This window comes from Heptranchias perlo, chromosome 7 (genome assembly GCF_035084215.1).
Source record: "Heptranchias perlo isolate sHepPer1 chromosome 7, sHepPer1.hap1, whole genome shotgun sequence".
NCBI classification, from domain to species: domain Eukaryota; kingdom Metazoa; phylum Chordata; class Chondrichthyes; order Hexanchiformes; family Hexanchidae; genus Heptranchias; species Heptranchias perlo.
The window spans coordinates 3,114,722-3,137,232 of NC_090331.1; the positions used below are offsets into that span (position 1 = coordinate 3,114,722).

Consider the following 22,511-nt stretch of genomic DNA (forward strand, 5'->3'; position numbering starts at 1 on the left):
GGCAGATAATCCAGTACTGAGGGGGCAGATAATCCAATACTGAGGGGGCAGATAATCCAATACTGAGGGGGCAGATAATCCAATACTGAGGGGGCAGATAATCCAATACTGAGAGGGCAGATAATCCAATACTGAGGGGGCAGATAATCCAGTACTGAGGGGGCAAATAATCCAATACTGAGGGGGCAGATAATCCAATACCGAGGGGGCAGATAATCCAATACTGAGAGGGCAGATAATCCAGTACCGAGGGGGCAAATAATCCAATACCGAGGGGGCAGATAATCCAATACCGAGGGGGCAGATAATCCAATACTGAGGGGGCAGATAATCCAATACTGAGGGGGCAAATAATCCAATACTGAGGGGGCAGATAATCCAATACTGAGGGGGCAGATAATCCAATACTGAGAGGGCAGATAATCCAGTACTGAGGGGGCAAATAATCCAATACTGAGGGGGCAGATAATCCAATACCGAGGGGGCAGATAATCCAATACCGAGGGGGCACATAATCCAATACCGAGAGGGCAGATAATCCAATACTGAGGGGACAGTTAATCCAGTACTGAGAGGGAAAATAATCCAATAATGAGGGGACAGATAATACAATACTGAGAGGGAAAATAATCCAATAATGAGGGGACAGATAATCCAATACTGAGGGGGCAAATAATCCAGTACTGAGGGGGCAGATAATCCAATACTGAGGGGGCAGATAATCCAATACTGAGGGGGCAGATAATCCAGTACTGAGGGGGCAGATAATCCAATACTGAGGGGGCAGATAATCCAATACTGAGGGGGCAGATAATCCAATACTGAGGGGGCAGATAATCCAATACTGAGGGGGCAGATAATCCAATACTGAGGGGGCAGATAATCCAGTACTGAGGGGGCAGATAATCCAATACTGAGGGGGCAGATAATCCAATACTGAGGGGGCAGATAATCCAATACTGAGAGGGCAGATAATCCAATACTGAGGGGGCAGATAATCCAATACTGAGGGGGCAGATAATCCAATACTGAGGGGGCAGATAATCCAGTACTGAGGGGGCAGATAATCCAATACTGAGGGGGCAGATAATCCAATACTGAGGGGGCAGATAATCCAATACTGAGAGGGCAGATAATCCAATACTGAGGGGGCAGATAATCCAATACTGAGGGGGCAGATAATCCAATACTGAGGGGGCAGATAATCCAGTACTGATTACCAGGAAGCTAGAAGGTGAACAAGATGGGCCTTGGTCTTTCTTTGTCGAGCAATTCCGATGTCTCTAACTATGTGAGTTGATTGGGTTCAGGTCTGGTGTCCTCTGGCAGCCTCCCGACATAGTCTCAGATCACACATGAAGACTGCAGTGGTGCTGCAGTGATCACTGCCCATGTGGGTGGGCCCAGTAGGAGCCTGCTGCTAATTGGTGTTCGCTGTGGTTCAGTGCATCGCACTCTTGCCCCTTGAGTGAGAAGGTCACGGGTTCTAAGCCCCACTCCAGAGACTTGAGCACAAAAACTAGCCTCACACTGTAGTGCAGTACAGAGGGAGTGCTGCACTGTCAGATGGTGATGTCTTTCAGCTGGGATGTTAAACTGAGGTCCTGTCTGCCCTCTCAGGTGGATGTAAAAGATCACTTGACCACTATTGAAAGAAGTGCAGGGGAGTTCCCCTTGAGTCCTGGGGCCAATATTCATCCCTCAACCAACATCAATAAAATCAGATTATCACATTGCTGTTGTGGATCTTGCTGTGCTCACATTGGCTCCTGCATTTCTCACATTACAACGGTAACTACACTTCATAGACAATAGGAGCAGGAGTAGGCCTTTCGGCCCTTCGAGCCTGCTTCGCCATTCAATATGATCATGGCTGATCCTCTATCTCAATACCATATTCCTGCTCTCTCCCCATACCCCTTGATGCCTTTTGTGTCTAGAAATCTATCTAGCTCCTTCTTAAATATATTCAGTGACTTGGCCTCCACTGCCTTCTATGGTAGAGAATTCCACAGGTTCACCACCCTCTGAGTGAAGAAATTTCTCCTCATCTCAGTCCTAAATGTCCTACCCCGTATCCTGAGACTGTGACCCCTCATTCTAGACCCCCCAGCCAGGGGAAACATCCTCCCTGCATCCAGTCTGTCTAGCCCTGTCAGGATTTTATATGTTTCAATGAGATCCCCTCTCATTTTTCAAAACTCAAGTGAATACAGGCCGATGGACCCAATCCCTCCTTATGTGACAGTCCTGCCATCCCAGGGATCAGCCTGGTGAACCTTCGCTGCACTCCCTCCATGGCAAGTATATCCTTTCTTAGGTAAGGAGAACAAAACTGCACACAATACTCCAGGTGTGGTCTCACCAAGGCCCTGTATAATTGCAGTAAGACATCTTTACTCCTGTGCTCAAATCCTCTTGCAATAAAGGCCAACATACCATTTGCCTTCCTAAATGCTTGCTGCACCTGCATGTTTGCTTTCAGTGACTGGTGTACAAGGACACCCAGGTCCCTTTGGACATCAACATTCCCCAGTCTATCACCATTTAAATAATAGTCTGCCTTTCTGTTTTTCCTTCTGAAGTGGATAACTTCACATTTATAGGACATTACACTGCATTTGCCATGTACTTGCCCACTCACTCAACTTGTCTAAATCGCTTTGAAGCCTCTTTGCATCCATCTCACAACTCACGATCCCACCTAGTTTTGTGTCATCAGCAAACTTGGAAATATCAAATTTGGTTCCCTCATCCAAATCATTGATATATATTGTGACTAGCTGGGGCCCAAGCACTGATCCCTGCGGTACCCCACTAGTCACTGCCTGCCACCCCAACAAAGATTCTAGCATTTTCCCTACTACTGATGTTAGGCTAACCAGTCTGTAGTTCCCTGTTTTCTCTCCCTCCTTTTTTAAATAGTGGGGTTACATTTGCCCCCCTCCAATCTGCAGGAACTGTTCCATAATATATAGAATTTTGGAAGATGACAACGAATGCATCCACTGTTTCCATGGCTACCTCTTTTAGTGCTCTGGGATGCAGATTATCAGGTCCTGGGGATTTATTGGCTTTCAGTCCCATTAATTTCTCCAGCACTATTTTTTTACTAATACTAATTTCCTTTAATTCCTCCTTCTCACCAGACTTTTGGTTCCCTAGCATTTCTGGGAAGTTATTTGTGTCCTCTTCCGTGAAGACAGAACCAAAGTATTTGTTTAATTGCTCTGCCATTTCCCTGTTCCCCATTATAAATTCTCCTGTTTCTGACTGTAAGGGACCTACATTTGTCTTCACTAATCTTTTTCTTTTTACATACTTGTAGAAGCTTTTACAGTTCGCTTTTATGTTCCTTGCAAGTTTACTCTCATATTCTATTTTTTCCTCTCTTAATCAATCTCTTGGTCCTTTTTTTGCTGAATTCTAAACTGCTCCCAATCCTCAGGCTTGCTACTTTTTCTGGCAACTTTATATGACTCTTCTTTGGATCTAATACTATCCTTAATTTCTTTTGTTAGCCATGGTTGGGCCGCATTTCCTTTTGTCTTTTTGCGCCAGAAAGGAATGTATAATTGTTGCAATTCATGCATTCGTTCCTTAAATGTTAGCCATTGCCTATCCACCATCATGCCTTTTAATGAAGCTTCCCAATCTATCATAGCCAACTCACTCCTCATACCTTCATAGTTTCCTTTGTTTAGATTTAGGACCCTAGTTTCGGATTGGACTACTTCACTTTCCATCTTAATGAAGATTTCTATCATGTTATGGTCACTCTTCCCTAAAGGACCCCGCACAACAAGATTATTAATTAACCCCTTCTCATTACACAATACCGATTCTAGTATAGCCTGTTCCCTAGTTGGCTTCTCAACGTACTGGTCTAAAAAATCATCTTGTACACTCTCCAGGAATTCATCCTCCACAGTATTATTGCTAATTTGGTTTGGCCAGTCTATATGCAGATTACAGTCACCCATGATTACTGTAGTACCCCTGTTACATGCATCTCTAATTTCCTGTTTGATCCTATCCCCTACATTACCACCACTGTTTGGAGGCCTATAGACAACTCCCACCAGTGTTTTCTGCCCCTTGGTGCTTCTTAACTCCACCCAGACTGATTCTACATCTTGATTTTCTGAGCCAATATCCTTTCTCACTATTGCTCTGATTTCATCCTTTACGAACAACACCACCCCACCTCCTTTTCCTTTTTGCCTGTCCTTCCTAAATATCGAATACCCTTGGATATTCAGTTCCCAGCCTTGGTCACACTGCAGCCATGTCTCTGCAATTGCAATTATATCGTATCCCTTTACATCTATTTGTGCTGTTAATTCCTCTACCTTATTACGAATGCTTCGTGCATTCAGATACAGTGCCTTTAGATTTGTCTTTTTAACATTTCTAGACATCTTAACATTTTTTTGTACTCTGGCCCTATTTGTCTTATTACCATTTTTTCTTACCCGGACCCTATTTGTTGTCTTTTCTTTCTACGCTCTGTCCCTTCCTGACACAATCTGGTTAACCTTACCCCAATCACTTTCCTGCACTGCTTCTTTGTCTTTTCTCTTTAGCATTCTAGATTTCTCTCCACCGGGACCCTCACCCCCCGCACTTTATTTAGTTTAAAGCCCTATCTACATCCCCAGTTATTCGATTTGCTAGAACTCTGGTCCCAGCATGGTTCAGGTGAAGCCCGTCCCAACGGAACAGCTCCCTCTTTCCCCAGTACTGGTGCCAGTGACCCATGTTTCGAAACCCACTTCTCTCACACCAATCTTTGAGCCACGCATTCATCTCTCTGATCTGATTGACCCTATGCCAATTTGCTCGTGGCTCAGGTAATAATCCAGAGATTATCACCTTTGTGGTACTGCTTTTTAGTTTAGTCCCTAGCTGCTCAAACTCTCTCAGCAGAATCTTATTCTTCGTCCTACCTATGTCGTTGCTACCTATGTGGACCACGACAACTGGATCCTCCCCCTCCCACTCCAAGTTCTTCTTCAGCCCTGAGGAGATGTCCTGAACCCTGGCACTGGGTAGGCATCACAGCCTTTGGGACTCATGCTCCTGTATGCATAGAAAAATTCAATGCCTGTAAAGTGCATGGGATGTCCTGAGGTCATGAAAGATGTGGTATAAATGCAAGTCTTTCCTTCAGTGGAGGAGAGGAGAAAGGAGAATGGATGGGAACTAACACAACCTGCCTCTAAACACATCCCAAGGTCCAGGGCAGGTGCTCACACAGTTGTTGCTTTTGTATCTTCACACTCTTCCCTTGGAGAAAGGATCGCACAGAGTAGGAACGATGGGCCGAATGGCCTCCTTCTGTGCCATAAATTTCTATGATTCTATGGAAGGGCTAGGTTCAATAACCTGAGACAGTAACACTATATTCAACCATGATGCTGCACCAGAACATGTTTAGAGGTTACTGACTGATTCAACTTTCCGACACAAGATAGCTGAGGCAGTGGAAATGCATCGACTGGGATTATTCCACTCTCTCTCCACAAGGCTAAAGAGGGAGAAAACCTTACCTCGGGCCCCTGTTTTTGATAGCTAATCAGTGATTTCAGCTAGAAAGAGTTGTCCTCAAATGTGATGCTTTCAAGGTTGAACAGCTGTTGGCTTACACTACCTGGACTCACACATGAAAAGGAACACTTGGAACCAGTTAATCAGCACCCCTGCACTATTCCAATGCTCTCCTGGCTGGCCTCCCATCTTCTATCCTTCAGAAACCAGAGATTTCCTTCGCCCCACCATTGGCGGCCGTGCCTTCAGCTGCCTCGGCCCTAAGCTCTGGAATTCCCTCCCTAAACCACTCTGCCTCTCTCTCCTTCTTTAAAACGCTCCTTAAAACCTCCCTCTTTGACCAGACTTTGGTCATTTGTCCTAAGATCTCCTCATGTGTCAACTTTTGTCCAATTACACCTCTGCAAAGCACCTTGGGAAGTTTTACAGTGTTAAAGGCGCTGTATAAAAACAAGTTGTTATTGTTGTGGTTGTTAACTTATTTAATACTCTTCCCCAGGTTCCATAATTGTATCATCATCAACCACTGTTTAATCAACTTCATATTCAGCAGGGTAAGGGTCACTCACTGTGTAACTGTACAGAGTCCCTGTTTATTCAGGGTAAGGGTCACTCACTGTGTAACTGTACAGAGTCCCTGTTTATTCAGGGTAAGGGTCACTCACTGTGTAACTGTACAGAGTCACTGTTTATTCAGGGTAAGGGTCACTCACTGTGTAACTGTACAGAGTCACTGTTTATTCAGGGTAAGGGTCACTCACTGTAACTGTACAGAGTCACTGTTTATTCAGGGTAAGGGTCACTCACTGTGTAACTGTACAGAGTCCCTGTTTATTCAGGGTAAGGGTCACTCACTGTGTAACTGTACAGAGTCACTGTTTATTCAGGGTAAGGGTCACTCACTGTGTAACTGTACAGAGTCACTGTTTATTCAGGGTAAGGGTCACTCACTGTAACTGTACAGAGTCACTGTTTATTCAGGGTAAGGGTCACTCACTGTGTAACTGTACAGAGTCACTCTTTATTCGGGGTAAGGGTCACTCACTGTGTAACTGTACAGAGTCACTGTTTATTCAGGGTAAGGGTCACTCACTGTGTAACTGTACAGAGTCACTGTTTATTCAGGGTAAGGGTCACTCACTGTGTAACTGTACAGAGTCACTGTTTATTCAGGGTAAGGGTCACTCACTGTGTAACTGTACAGAGTCACTGTTTATTCAGGGTAAGGGTCACTCACTGTGTAACTGTACAGAGTCACTGTTTATTCAGGGTAAGGGTCACTCACTGTGTAACTGTACAGAGTCACTGTTTATTCAGGGTGAGGGTCACTCACTGTGTAACTGTACAGAGTCACTGTTTATTCAGGGTAACGGTCACTCACTGTGTAACTGTACAGAGTCGCTGTTTATTCAGGGTAAGGGTCACACACTGTGTAACTGTACAGAGTCACTGTTTATTCAGGGTGAGGGTCACTCACTGTGTAACTGTACAGAGTCACTGTTTATTCAGGGTAAGGGTCACTCATTGTGTAACTGTACAGAGTCACTGTTTATTCAGGGCAAGGGTCACTCACTGTGTGAATGTACAGAGTCACTGTTTATTCAGGGTGAGGGTCACTCACTGTGTAACTGTACAGAGTCACTGTTTATTCAGGGTAAGAGTCACTCACTGTGTAACTGTACAGAGTCACTGTTTATTCAGGGCAAGGGTCACTCACTGTGTGAATGTACAGAGTCACTGTTTATTCAGGGTGAGGGTCACTCACTGTGTAACTGTACAGAGTCACTGTTTATTCAGGGTGAGGGTCACTCACTGTGTAACTGTACAGAGTCACTGTTTATTCAGGGTTAGGGTCACTCACTGTGTAACTGTACAGAGTCACTGTTTATTCAGGGTAAGGGTCACTCACTGTAACTGTACAGAGTCACTGTTTGTTCAGGGTAAGGGTCACTCAGTGTGTAACTGTACAGAGTCACTGTTTATTCAGGGTGAGGGTCACTCACTGTGTAACTGTACAGAGTCACTGTTTATTCAGGGTGAGGGTCACTCACTGTGTAACTGTACAGAGTCCCTGTTTATTCAGGGTGAGGGTCACTCACTGTGTAACTGTACAGAGTCACTGTTTATTCAGGGTGAGGGTCACTCACTGTGTAACTGCACAGAGTCACTGTTTATTCAGGGTGAGGGTCACTCACTGTGTAACTGTACAGAGTCACTGTTTATTCAGGGTGAGGGTCACTCACTGTGTAACTGTACAGAGTCACTGTTTATTCAGGGTGAGGGTCACTCACTGTGTAACTGTACAGAGTCCCTGTTTATTCAGGGTGAGGGTCACTCACTGTGTAACTGTACAGAGTCACTGTTTATTCAGGGTGAGCGTCACTCACTGTGTAACTGTACAGAGTCACTGTTTATTCAGGGTAAGAGTCACTCACTGTGTAACTGTACAGAGTCACCGTTTATTCAGGGTAAGGGTCACTCACTGTTTAACTGTACAGAGTCACTGTTTATTCAGGGTAAGGGTCACTCACTGTGTAACTGTACAGAGTCACTGTTTATTCAGGGTAAGCGTCACTCACTGTGTAACTGTACAGAGTCACTGTTTATTCAGGGTGAGGGTCACTCACTGTGTAACTGTACAGAGTCACTGTTTATTCAGGGTAAGGGTCACTCACTGTGTAACTGTACAGAGTCACTGTTTATTCAGGGTAAGGGTCACTCACTGTGTAACTGTACAGAGTCCCTGTTTATTCAGGGTGAGGGTCACTCACTGTGTGACTGTACAGAGTCACTGTTTATTCAGGGTAAGGGTCACTCACTGTGTAACTGTACAGAGTCACTGTTTATTCAGGGTAAGGGTCACTCACTGTGTAACTGTACAGAGTCCCTGTTTATTCAGGGTGAGGGTCACTCACTGTGTAACTGTACAGAGTCGCTGTTTATTCAGGGTAAGGGTCACTCACTGTGTAACTGTACAGAGTCACTGTTTATTCAGGGTAAGGGTCACTCACTGTGTAACTGTACAGAGTCACTGTTTATTCAGGGTAAGGGTCACTCACTGTGTAACTGTACAGAGTCACTGTTTATTCAGGGTGAGGGTCACTCACTGTGTAACTGTACAGAGTCACTGTTTATTCAGGGTAAGGGTCACTCACTGTGTAACTGTACAGAGTCCCTGTTTATTCAGGGTGAGGGTCACTCACTGTGTAACTGTACAGAGTCACTGTTGATTCAGGGTAATGTCACTCAGTGTGTAACTGTACAGAGTCACTGTTTATTCAGGGTGAGGGTCACTCACTGTGTAACTGTACAGAGTCACTGTTTATTCAGGGTAAGGGTCACTCACTGTGTCACTGTACAGAGTCACTGTTTATTCAGGGTAAGGGTCACTCACTGTAACTGTACAGAGTCACTGTTTATTCAGGGTAAGGGTCACTCACTGTGTAACTGTACAGAGTCACTCTTCATTCGGGGTAAGGGTCACTCACTGTAACTGTACAGAGTCACTGTTTATTCAGGGTAAGGGTCACTCACTGTGTGAATGTACAGAGTCACTGTTTATTCAGGGTAAGGGTCACTCACTGTGTAACTGTACAGAGTCACTGTTTATTCAGGGTGAGGGTCACTCACTGTGTAACTGTACAGAGTCACTGTTTATTCAGGGTAAGGGTCACTCACTGTGTAACTGTACAGAGTCGCTGTTTATTCAGGGTAAGGGTCACTCACTGTGTAACTGTACAGAGTCACTGTTTATTCAGGGTGAGGGTCACTCACTGTGTAACTGTACAGAGTCCCTTTTTATTCAGGGTAAGGGTCACTCACTGTAACTGTACAGAGTCACTGTTTATTCAGGGTAGGTGTCACTCACTGTGTAACTGTACAGAGTCACTCTTTATTCAGGGTAAGAGTCACTCACTGTATAACTGTACAGAGTCCCTGTTTATTCAGGGTGAGGGTCACTCACTGTGTAACTGTACAGAGTCCCTGTTTATTCAGGGTGAGGGTCACTCACTGTGTAACTGTACAGAGTCCCTGTTTATTCAGGGTTAGGGTCACTCACTGTGTAACTGTACAGAGTCACTGTTTATTCAGGGTAAGAGTCACTCACTGTGTAACTGTACAGAGTCACTGTTTATTCAGGGTAAGGGTCACTCACTGTGTAACTGTACAGAGTCCCTGTTTATTCAGGGTAAGGGTCACTCACTGTGTAACTGTACAGAGTCCCTGTTTATTCAGGGTGAGGGTCACTCACTGTGTAACTGTACAGAGTCACTGTTTATTCAGGGTAAGGGTCACTCACTGTGTAACTGTACAGAGTCACTGTTTATTCAGGGTAAGGGTCACTCACTGTGTAACTGTACAGAGTCCCTGTTTATTCAGGGTAAGGGTCACTCACTGTGTAACTGTACAGAGTCCCTGTTTTTTCAGGGTGAGGGTCACTCACTGTGTAACTGTACAGAGTCACTGTTTATTCAGGGTAAGGGTCACTCACTGTGTAACTGTACAGAGTCACTGTTTATTCAGGGTAAGGGTCACTCACTGTGTAACTGTACAGAGTCCCTGTTTATTCAGGGTGAGGGTCACTCACTGTGTAACTGTACAGAGTCACTGTTTATTCAGGGTAAGGGTCACTCACTGTGTAACTGTACAGAGTCCTTGTTTATTCAGGGTAAGGGTCACTCACTGTGTAACTGTACAGAGTCACTGTTTATTCAGGGTAAGGGTCACTCACTGTGTAACTGTACAGAGTCACTGTTAATTCAGGGTAAGGGTCACTCACTGTGTAACTGTACAGAGTCACTGTTTATTCAGGGTGAGGGTCACTCACTGTGTAACTGTACAGAGTCCCTGTTTATTCAGGGTGAGGGTCACTCACTGTGTAACTGCACAGAGTCACTGTTTATTCAGGGTGAGGGTCACTCACTGTGTAACTGTACAGAGTCACTGTTTATTCAGGGTGAGGGTCACTCACTGTGTAACTGTACAGAGTCACTGTTTATTCAGGGTAATGTCACTCAGTGTGTAACTGTACAGAGTCACTGTTTATTCAGGGTGAGGGTCACTCACTGTGTAACTGTACAGAGTCCCTGTTTATTCAGGGTAAGGGTCACTCACTGTGTAACTGTACAGAGTCCCTGTTTATTCAGGGTAAGGGTCACTCACTGTGTGACTGTACAGAGTCACTGTTTATTCAGGGTGAGGGTCACTCACTGTGTAACTGTACAGAGTCACTGTTTATTCAGGGTAAGGGTCACTCACTGTGTAACTGTACAGAGTCACTGTACAGAGTCAACATTTACCTGACGAAGGAGGAAGCCTCCGAAAGCTTGTGAATTTAAAATAAAATTGCTGGACTATAACTTGGTGTTGTAAAATTGTTTATAACTGTGCAGAGTCACTGTTTATTCAGGGTAAGGGTCACTCACTGTGTAACTGTACAGAGTCACTGTTTATTCAGGGTGAGGGTCACTCACTGTGTGACTGTACAGAGTCACTGTTTATTCAGGGTGAGGGTCACTCACTGTGTAACTGTACAGAGTCCCTGTTTATTTTCTGTCCTGGTTATATTTCCCCGTTACACTATTTGTCTGACTCTGTTGCCTGTGTCCCATATCTGCAATAAATAAACATGGCAGCCAGGTTTCCATACAAGGATGTGGAGCTGTGAGTCTGCGGGCAGTGCTGCTGGGACTTATAAGGGCCTGTGCTGAGAAGGTCAGTTCAGCAGCAGAAACATCCTTCAAACATTAATCAGTCCCAATCGAAGCTATACCCATGCATGAATTCATGCAGCAGGTTCGTTCTGGAATAACAAAGTGTCAGGTGGGAGGCCAGGATAATTATTCATTCAGTGGCACTTTAATATGGGACATTCAGCTCCTTGGCCGGCAGCTCACACTGGGTCAAAGGAATGGCCAGGGTGTAGGGGAAAGCTGCAACGCCAAGCAGATCCCTTCACAAATCTCCGGCCTCTATCTTTCCTTGAGCTCATCCAAAACTCTGCTGCCCGTATCCTAACTCGCACCAAGTCCCGTTCACCCATCACCCCTGTGCTCGCTGACCTACATTGGCTCCCAATCCAGCAAAGCCTCGATTTTTAAAATGCTCATCCTTGTATTTAAATTCCTTCATGGCCTTTTGTGTATCTATCTCCCTGTCACTGTAAATTTTTGTAGCCCTACAACCCTTGGCTCGGGGACAGAAAGCAGAGAGTAGTGGTGAACGGTTGTTTCTCAGACTGGAGGGAAGTATACAGTGGTGTTCCCCAGGGGTCAGTATTAGGACCACTGCTCTTTTTGAAATATATTAATGACCTGGACTTGGGTATAGAGGGTATAATTTCAAAGTTTGCAGATGACACGAAACTCGGAAACAATATGGAGGATAGTAACAGACCTCAGGAGGACATCGATAGACTGGTGAAATGGGCAGACACATGGCAGATGAAACTTAACGCAGAGAAATGATGAATTTTGGTAGGAAGAATGAGGAGAGGCAATTCTAAAGGGGGTGCAGGAGCAGAGAGACCTGGGGGTGCACATACACAAATCTTTGAAGGTGGCAGGTCAAGTTGAGAAAGCTGTTAAAAAAACATATGGGATCCTGGGCTTTATTGATACAGGCATAGAGTACAAAAGCAAGGAAGTTATGATGAACCTTTATGAATCACCGGTTAGGCCTCAACTGGAGTATTGTGTCCAGTTCTGGGCACCGCACTTTAGAAAGGATGTTAAGGCCTTAGAGAGGGTGCAAAAGAGATTTACCAGAATGGTTTAGAGATGAGGGACTTCCGTTATGTGGATAGACTGGAGAAGCTGGGGTTGTTCTCCTTAGAACAGAGAAGGTTGAGAGGAGATTTGATCGAGGTGTTAAAAATCATGAAGGGTTTTGATAGAGTAAATAAGGAGAAACTGTTTCCAGTGGCAGGAGGGTCGGTAACCAGAGGACACAGATTTAAGGTGATCGGCCAAAAAACAAGAGGGGAGATGAGGAATCAATTTTTTTACTCAGCGAGTTGTTCTGATCTGGAATGCGCTGCCTGAAAGGGCGGTGGAAGCAGATTCAATAATAACTTTCAAAAGGGAATTGGATAAATACTTGAAGGGAAAAAATCTGCAGGGCTTTGGGGAAAGAGCAGGGAGTGGGACTAATTGGATAGCTCTTTCAAAGAGCCGGCACAAGCACGATGGGCCGAATGGCCTCCCTCTGTGCTGTACCTACTATGATACTATTAACCCACTAAGAACTCTGCGTTCCTTCAATTTTGCCTCCCCCCTCCCTTCACCCCATCATTAGCGGCCGTGCCTTCAGCTGTCCAGGTCCTAAGCTCTGGAATTCCCTCTCTGAACTTCTCTTCCAGGAGAGCACTGGAATAGTCAAGTCTAGAGGTAACAAAAACATGGATGAGGGTTTCAGCAGCAGGTGGGCTGAGGCCGGGGGCGGAGACGGGCGATGTTACGGGAGGTGGAAGTAGGCGGTCTTTGTGATGGGGAGGATATAGGGACAGAAACTCAGCTCAGGGTCAAATAGGACGCAGAGGTTGCAAATGGTCTGGTTCATCCTGAGACAATTGCCAGAGAGATGGATGGAGTCGGTGGCGAGGGAATGGACTTTGTGGCAGGAACCGAAGACAATGGCTTTGTTCTTCCCAATGTTTCAGTGGAGGAAATTTCAGTTCATCCAGGACTGGATGTTGGACAAGCAGCCTGACAACATAGAGATAGTGGGGTGGTCAGGAGAGGTGGTGGCGAGGTCGAGCTGGGTGTCGTCAGCCTACATGTGCAATCTGATGTCATCTCTGTGGGTGATGTCGCCAAGGGGCAGCATATAGATGAGAAATAGGAGGGGCCAAGGATAGATCCTTGGGGGACCCCGGAGGTAACTGTATGGGAGCGGGAAGAGAAGCCAATGCAGGTGATTCTCTGGCTACGACTGGATAGATAAGAATGGAGCCAGGCGAGCGCAGTCCCACCCAGCTGGACACGGAGGAGAGGCGTTCACTCCCATCTGGTACTGTACGGCCCGTGTGTGTCTCAGTGTCAGCTCTTGTTCATGTACAGTACACAGCGGGTAAAAGGGAACGATTCACTCCCGTCTGGGACTGTACGGCCCGTGTGTGTCTCAGTGTCAGCTCCTGTACATGTACAGTACACAGTGGGTAAAAGGGAACGATTCACTCCCGTCTGGTACTGTACGGCCCGTGTGTGTCTCAGCGTCAGCTCCTGTACATGTACAGTACACAGTGGGTAAAAGGGAACGATTCACTCCCGTCTGGTACTGTACGGCCCCGTGTGTGTCTCAGTGTCAGCTCCTGTACATGTACAGTACACAGTGGGTAAAAGGGAACGATTCACTCCCGTCTGGTACTGTACGGCCCCGTGTGTGTCTCAGCGTCAGCTCTTGTTCATGTACAGTACACTGTGGGTAAAAGGGAACGATTCACTCCCGTCTGGGACTGTACGGCCCGTGTGTGTCTCAGTGTCAGCACCTCTGCATGTACAGTACACAGCAGGTAAAAGGGAACGATTCACTCCCGTCTGGGACTGTACGGCCCGTGTGTGTCTCAGTGTCAGCTCCTGTACATGTACAGTGCACAGCAGGTAAAAGGGAACGATTCACTCCCGTCTGGTACTGTACGGCCCGTGTGTGCCTCCGTGTCAGCTCCTGTACACGTACAGTACACAGCAGGTAAAAGGGAACGATTCACTCCCGTCTGATACTGTACGGCCCGTGTGCGTCTCGGTGTCAGCTCCTATACGAATAACAGGTTAACTGATATCTGATAGCTCCTAAATCACATTGAGTTTGTGTGTGATGCTCTCCTGGTGTTAATACTCAGCTGAGCACTGTAGTCAAAGCTATGGAAGCTCTTCTCACTCACACAGCCTGTGAACAAACTTCATATGATTACAAAGCCTCACAGCTCTCATACGGTTTACATAGTTTACTGTTTCATTGTTTCCTTTGGAAATGTTTTCAGGGGTCAGTGTGCATCTAACTGAACTCACTCAAACACATTTCCCTTTACATAGAGCTAAATATTTACATAATCCTATTCCTGCTGTGAGAGCAGCACTCAGAAACATCCCACTGATGTCAGTACGGAGAAGGGAATAAAGGGAAAGATAGAGAGGGAGAGAAGGACAGAGAGAGAGAAAGGGGGGAGAGAGGCAGAGAGAGAGAGAGAGGGAGAGAGAAAGGGGGAGAGAGAGCTGCGAGAGAGAGAGAAGTAAAGGGGAGAGAGACAGAGAGGGGGAGAGAGACAGGAGAGAGTGAAAGATAGAGAGAGAAAGAGAGAGAGAATGGGGGAGAGAGACTGCGAGAGAGGAAGGGGGAGAGAGAGAGACAGAGAGAAAGGGAAGAGACAGGGAGAGAGAGACGGAGAGGGAAAGAGAGCAATAGGCAGAGAGAGAGACAGAGAGATAGACAGAAAGAGAGAGGGATGGGGTGGAAAGAGATAGACAAAGAAAGGGGACGAGGGAGATAGAAAAAGAGAGATAAGGAGAGTCAGGCAGACAGAGAGAGGGAGAGACAGAGATACGGAGAGAAAGAGAAAGAGAGAGATATAGATAAACAGGGAGACAGAGAAAGACAGAAAGAGGGAGAGGGTGAGAGACAGAGAGAGGGATCAAGAGGGATAGGGACAGACAGATAGAGTGAAGGAGAGAGACAGAGAAAGAGAGAAGGAGAGAGATAGACAGAAAGAGAAAGTACAGAGAGAGAGAGGGACACAGAAATAGAGAGACATCCAGAGAAAGTAGGACGGATGGACAGACAGAAACAGAGAGACAGAGGGAGAGAGAGAGAGAGAGAGAGAGAGATCATTTCCCTGCAGCCGCTCAATCAAATAAACATGTCAGTGACCCTTCAATCCTCACACTGCACTCTCCTCCATCATCAAGAATCACAACTTGCAGTTATATCACACCTTTAACATAGAAAAATATCCCAAGGGACTTAACAAAGGCTAAGGAAAAGTGAATGGCAGCCAAAGGAGAGATTGGGGGGGTGATTGAAAGCTTGGTCAAAGACCGGGGGTTTAAGGAGGGTCTTAATGGAGGAGAGAGAGGAGGAGAGATGGAGAGCTCAGGGATGGAATCCTAGACGGCTGAAGGCAGCAGGAATCCTGGCTGATTTCCCCTCTCTCTAACCCAGGGGTCACTGGGCAGTGATCAGGAGCAGGAACCCTGGCTGATTTCCCCTCTCTCTAACCCAGGGGTCACTGGTCAGTGATCAGGAGCAGGGACCCTGGCTGATTTCCCCTCTCTCTAACCCAGGGGTCACTGGACAGTGATCAGGAGCAGGAACCCTGGCTGATTTCCCCCTCTCTCTAACCCAGGGGTCACTGGAGAGTGATCAGGAGCAGGAACCCTGGCTGATTGCCCCTCTCTCTATGAGGGGTAATGGTGGGGAGGAGGGAGTGGGGTAATTATCTGTCCCTTCACTAACTGGCACTGCGACAGTAAGGACAGGTGGATTCGGCCCAGAGCCCAACTCCTTCAACATCAATACTATTCAGTAAATGATGAACCTCAACCATATGGACCCGAGACCTGAGACCACAAGTTACCAGGTTCAATTCCCTTTTGTGGTGAGTGAGCTGATCTGAACCGGGTTTCGCACAGGGGCCCCCGGGTTAGAGAGAGGGGAAATCAGCCAGGGTTCCTGCTCCTGATCACTGTCCAGTGACCCCTGGGTTAGAGAGAGGGGAAATCAGCCAGGGTTCCTGCTCCCGATCACTGTCCAGTGACCCCTGGGTTAGAGAGAGGGGAAATCAGCCAGGGTTCCTGCTCCTGATCACTGTCCAGTGACCCCTGGGTTAGAGAGAGGGGAAATCAGCCAGGGTTCCTGCTCCTGATCACTGTCCAGTGACCCCTGAGTTAGAGAGTGAGGAATTCAGCCAGGGTTCCTGCTCCTAATCTCTGTCCAGTGACCCCTGGGTTAGAGAGAGGGGAATTCAGCCAGGGTTCCTGCTCCTGATCACTGTCCAGTGACCCCTGGGTTAGAGAGAGGGGAAATCAGCCAGGGTTCCTGCTCCCAATCACTGTTCAGTGACCCCTGGGTTAGAGAGAGGGGAAATCAGCCAGGGTTCCTGCTCCCAATCACTGTTCAGTGACCCCTGGGTTAGAGAGTGAGGAAATCAGCCAGGGTTCCTGCTCCCAATCACTGTTCAGTGACCCCTGGGTTAGAGAGTGAGGAAATCAGCCAGGGTTCCTGCTCCTGATCACTGTCCAGTGACCCCTGGGTTAGAGAGAGGGGAAATCAGCCAGGGTTCCTGCTCCTGATCACTGTCCAGTGACCCCTGAGTTAGAGAGTGAGGAATTCAGCCAGGGTTCCTGCTCCTAATCTCTGTCCAGTGACCCCTGGGTTAGAGAGAGGGGAATTCAGCCAGGGTTCCTGCTCCTGATCACTGTCCAGTGACCCCTGGGTTAGAGAGAGGGGAAATCAGCCAGGGTTCCTGCTCCTGATCACTGTCCAGTGACCCCTGGGTTAGAGAGAGGGGAAATCAGCCAGGGTTCCTGCTCCTGATCACTGTCCAGTGACCCCTGGGTTAGAGAGAGGGGAAATCAGCCAGGGTTCCTGCTCCTGATCACTCTCCAGTGACCCCTGAGTTAGAGAGTGAGGAATTCAGCCAGGGTTCCTGCTCCTAATCTCTGTCCAGTGACCCCTGGGTTAGAGAGAGGGGAAATCAGCCAGGGTTCCTCCTCCTGATCACTGTCCAGTGACCCCTGGGTTGGAGAGAGGGGAATTCAGCCAGGGTTCCTGCTCCTGATCTCTGTCCAGTGACCCCGGCTGGAAAGTGTTTGGATGACGTTGGGATTGATCCCACAGTTAAACTGCCTACGAACTCTCAGTATCTGCGACACACATGAAGAATGGGCATTGGGTGAGGTCCCACTGGACAGTGCTGTACCCTGCGAGAGTCAGCATTATCAGGAGGGGAATGTCGAGAATCTGAAACAAGTTAGTAATTGGTGATAATGCTGACGGTGTCTGGATCACTCTGCCCATTAAATATTGAAATGCTAGAAGCAGTTGCATCCTCCGCTCAGCCTTGTCCATAATCCCTGAAATCCATTTCAAAACCACAAATCAATTCGAGTTTCAATTAAGAGATGGCATGAAGCCATATCTGGGGATATCTGCTCCATCTCCTGGTGCTTGCAAACTTCTGCTTTGATACTCTGAGATTTTGCAAACCTCAGATGCAAACAAAACAACTTCACGAAGAAAAAATAAATTACCTGACAACTGAATGGTGCAGCAAAGCTCGTCCGTGTCTGCATGATCTTACGGATAACAGTTCAACGCCAATATTCCCATCTGCTGTGCACACATACACAGTCTGTCTGAAACTATTAAACTCAGTGTAGAGGAAACCTGGCTCCACGGACCCCTCCCGAATGGGCTGGCACTCTTAACATGCGTTTCCTTCCGAAATCTGACACAAACATGTCCTTAATATGCATTCCTGTCGCAATAGGCAAGCATGGAGGCGCACACAATATACGCGCACAAATACACGCACACAATGCATGCACACAATACACTCACAAGTACACGTACAAATACATGCACAAACATGCAAACCCACAAATACCCGTTCGCAAACGCACATAAATAGAAGCACACAAATACACATACACAAATACACATTCACAAATATGCAAATATACACACACAAATACTGGCACACAAATATGCACATAAATACACACACACAAATGCACGACCACAAATACTCATACGCGAATGCACATAAATACACGCACACAAATACAAGTATACAAATACACGAACACGAATATGCAAATACACACACACAAATACGTGCCCACAAATACTCGTACACAAACGCACATAAATACATGAACACAAATACACGTACGCAAATACACATTCACAAATATGCAAGTATACACACAAATACTGGCACACAAATACACGCATACAAATACATGTACACAATACATGCACACAATACACGTACACAAATACATGCACACAAATACACATACAGAATGCACGCATGCAAATACATGTACACAAACACACACAAATATACAAATAGACGCACACAATTAAATGCACACAAATACCAGCAAACAAATATGCGTACACAAATGTACACAAAGCAATACACACACACACACAAATACACATAGACACACATAAAATATACATACACACAAATACATGTACACTAGTACATACACACAAACATAATGTATACACATGCAAATATAAACATACACATTCACACACAAATGCACGTATACACACAAAAATATTTACATGAAGATACAAATACACATGAACAAATACATAAACTCACAGCATGCACACAAAAACATAAATACATACACAAATGCACATACACACAAATACACATACAGAAACATATAGAAATACACACACAAATATAGAATCATAGAATCACAGAAGTTTACAACATGGAAACAGGCCCTTCGGCCCAACATGTCCATGTCGCCCAGTTTATACCACTAAGCTAGTCCCAATTGCCTGCACTTGGCCCATATCCCTCTATACCCATCTTACCCATGTAACTGTCCAAATGCTTTTTAAAAGACAAAATTGAACCCGCCTCTACTACTGCCTCTGGCAGCTCGTTCTCGACACTCACCACCCTTTCAGTGAAAAAATTGCCCCTCTGGACCCTTTTGTATCTCTCCCCTCTCACCTTAAATCTATGCCCCCTCGTTATAGACTCCCCTACCTTTGGGGAAAGATTTTGACTATCTACCTTATCTATGCCCCTCAATATTTTATAGACTTCTATAAGATCACCCCTTAACCTCCTACTCTCCAGGGAAAAAAGTCTCAGTCTATCCAACCTCTCCCTATAAGTCAAACCATCAAGTCCCGGTAGCATCCTAGTAAATCTTTTCTGCACTCTTTCTAGTTTAATAATATCCTTTCTATAATAGGGTGACCAGAACTGTACACAGTATTCCAAGTGTGGCCTTACTAATGTCTTGTACAACTTCAACAAGACATCCCAACTCCTGTATTCAATGTTCTGACCAATGAAACCAAGCATGCTGAATGCCTTCTTCACCACCCTATCCACCTGTGACTCCACTTTCAAGGAGCTATGAACCTGTACTCCTAGATCTCTTTGTTCTATAACTCTCCCCAACGCCCTACCATTAACGGAGTAGGTCCTGGCCCGATTCGATCTACCAAAATGCATCACCTCACATTTATCTAAATTAAACTCCATCTGCCATTCATCGGCCCACTGGCCCAATTTATCAAGATCCCGTTGCAATCCGAGATAACCTTCTTCACTGTCCACAATGCCACCAATCTTGGTGTCATCTGCAAACTTACTAACCATGCCTCCTAAATTCTCATCCAAATCATTAATATAAATAACAAATAACAGCAGACCCAGCACCGATCCCTGAGGCACACCGCTGATCACAGGCCTCCGGTTTGAAACTACCACCCTCTACAACCACCCTCTGTCTTCTGCCGTCAATCCAATTTTGTATCCAATTGGCTACCTCACCTTGGATCCCGTGAGATTTAACCTTATGTAACAACCTACATAATACACAATATACACAAATACAAGCACAGATATAAATAAAAACATACATACAAAAACATATACAGTACACAAAAACAAATACGTACATGTACACACACATGCACAAACATAAATATACAAACAGATATGCACATAAATACATATATACACAAATACACATGCACACAAAAACAAACATACAAATATTCATCTACAAATGCATGTATACATAAACACAAAGACCACAAATACAAACACATGCAGCCATATACCAAACATGAACACAAATACCAACATATACCAACACATGAACACATATACCAACACACAAACTACAAATACATAAACACAAATGCAAACACAAACACACACAGATAGAGGCACAAATTTACGCGCAAATATACATAGTTATATAAATATGTACAAATGCACACAAACACAGACAAATATACTAACCCTAACCCTAATACATAGACATAAACGCATATGCAAACATCCATAGGCACAAAAATACATTCACATACACAAATAAAAAGCCACAAATACATACGCATGTATATAACTTGGAAATATTACATTTGGATATAAACTTGGAAATATTACATATAGCACTGAGGGGCATTTGTAAACATAATGAAAATTCAAACCATCAAACTGTCAGACTGACTGATTTACTGACCTGCCCCGAATAACCTACAACAGAGAGAAAGAGAGAGAGAAAGGAAGAGAGAGAGAGACAGAGAGAGAGGGGAGAGAAAGAGGGAGAGAGCCAGCCAGACAGTCAGAGAGAGGAGACAGATGGGGAGAGAGGAGAGAAAGAGACAAAGAGGGGGGAGAGAAAGAGGGAGAGAGAGTCAGATAGATAGGAGAAAGAGAGACAAAGGTGAACAGATAGAGACAAACTGAGACACACTCAAAAGTTGGGGGGGGTGGAGAGACAGTGGTATATGAAAGCGAGATAGAACACACAGGGTTGCATAGGGAATTTAGGAACAGGCAAAGCCCTTTGAGCCTTTAATGGAAGCACTCCATCTATCCAGCTTCTCACCATATCCCTCATAGAATCATAGAGCACAGATGGCCATTCGGCCCCTCGTGCCTGTGCTGGCTCTTTGAAAGAGCTATCCAATTAGTCCCATTCCCCTGCTCTATCCCCATAACTGTGAAAATTTCTCCTTTTCAAGTATTTATCCAATTCCCTTTTGAAAGTTATTATTGAATCTGCTTCCACCGCCCTTTCAGGCGGCGCATTGCAGATCAGAACAACTCGCTGCGTAAAAAAATTCTCCTCATCTCCCCTCTGGTTCCTTTGCCAAACACCTTAAATCTGTGTCCTCTGGTTACCGACCCTCCTGCCACTGGAAACAGTTTCTCCTTATTTACTCCATCAAAACACCTCATGATTTTGAACACCTCGATCAAATCTCCCCTTAAGCTTCTCTGCTCTAAGGAGAACAATCCCAGCTTCTCCAGTCTCTCCACATAACTGAAGTCCTTCACCCTTGAAGGTGTTGATGTTGATGAGGTACCAGGAGGAACTTATTGCCCAATAAACCATACCCAGCAGTGTTAGCACAGAAGAGAAAATTAGAGGATATTTATTTTTTAAATGAATTGCAAGCACACAGTCCAACAACAACATCAACAACTTGCATTTATATAGTGCCTTTAACATAGTAAAACGTCCCAAGATGCTTCACAGGAGCGATTATCAAACAAAATTTGTCACCAAGCCACATAAGGAGATATTAGGACAGGTGACCAAAAGCTTGGTCAAAGAGGTAAACATAGAAACATAGAAAATAGGAGCAAGAGTAGGCCATTTGGCCCTTCGGGCCTGCTCCGCCATTCAAAATGATCATGGCTGGTCGTCTAACTCAGTAACCTGTTCCCGCTTTTTCCCCATATCCCTTGATCCCTTTAGCATTAAGAAATATATCTATCTCCTTCTCGAATACATCTAATGACTTGGCCTCCACTGCCTTCTGTGGTAGAGAATTCCACAGGTTCACCACTCTCTGAGTGAAGAAACTTCTCCTCATCTCGGTTCTAAATGGCATACCCCGTATCCTGAGACAGTGACCCCTGGTTCTGGACTCCCCAGCCATCGGGAACATCCTCCCTGCATCTAGGCTTTAAGGAGCATCTTAAAGGGGGAGAGAGGTGGAGAGCTGGAGGGGTTTAGGGAGGGAATTCCAGAGCTTAGGGCCCAGGCAACTAAAGGCACGGCCGCCAATGGTGGAGCGATTAAAATCAGGGACGCGCAAGAGGCCAGAATTGGAGGAATTCAGAGATCTCGGAGGGTTGTAAGGCTGGAGGAGTTTGCAGAGATATCTTCTTATGTGACTTATAAGATTCCCAAAATTCACAGATCCCCCAAAACTCGGAGAAAAACCCTAAAGAA

At 45.6% G+C, this 22,511-nt stretch overlaps 1 protein-coding gene across 6 annotated transcripts in view; it reads right to left on the bottom strand.

The window, feature by feature from the left end:
• tns1b (tensin 1b) overlaps positions 1–22,511 on the bottom strand; it is a 611,533-nt gene that overhangs the window by 294,184 nt on the left and 294,838 nt on the right. The window contains exon 1 of one of the 6 annotated variants that reach the window (XM_067986944.1): positions 17,796–17,885. The exons of the other annotated variants lie outside the window; for them this stretch is intronic. Coding sequence (XP_067843045.1) covers positions 17,796–17,837 — 42 coding nt within the window. The 5' untranslated portion in view covers positions 17,838–17,885. Of the gene's footprint in view, positions 1–17,795; positions 17,886–22,511 lie in introns of those variants that run through there. 6 annotated transcript variants of the gene reach the window in all.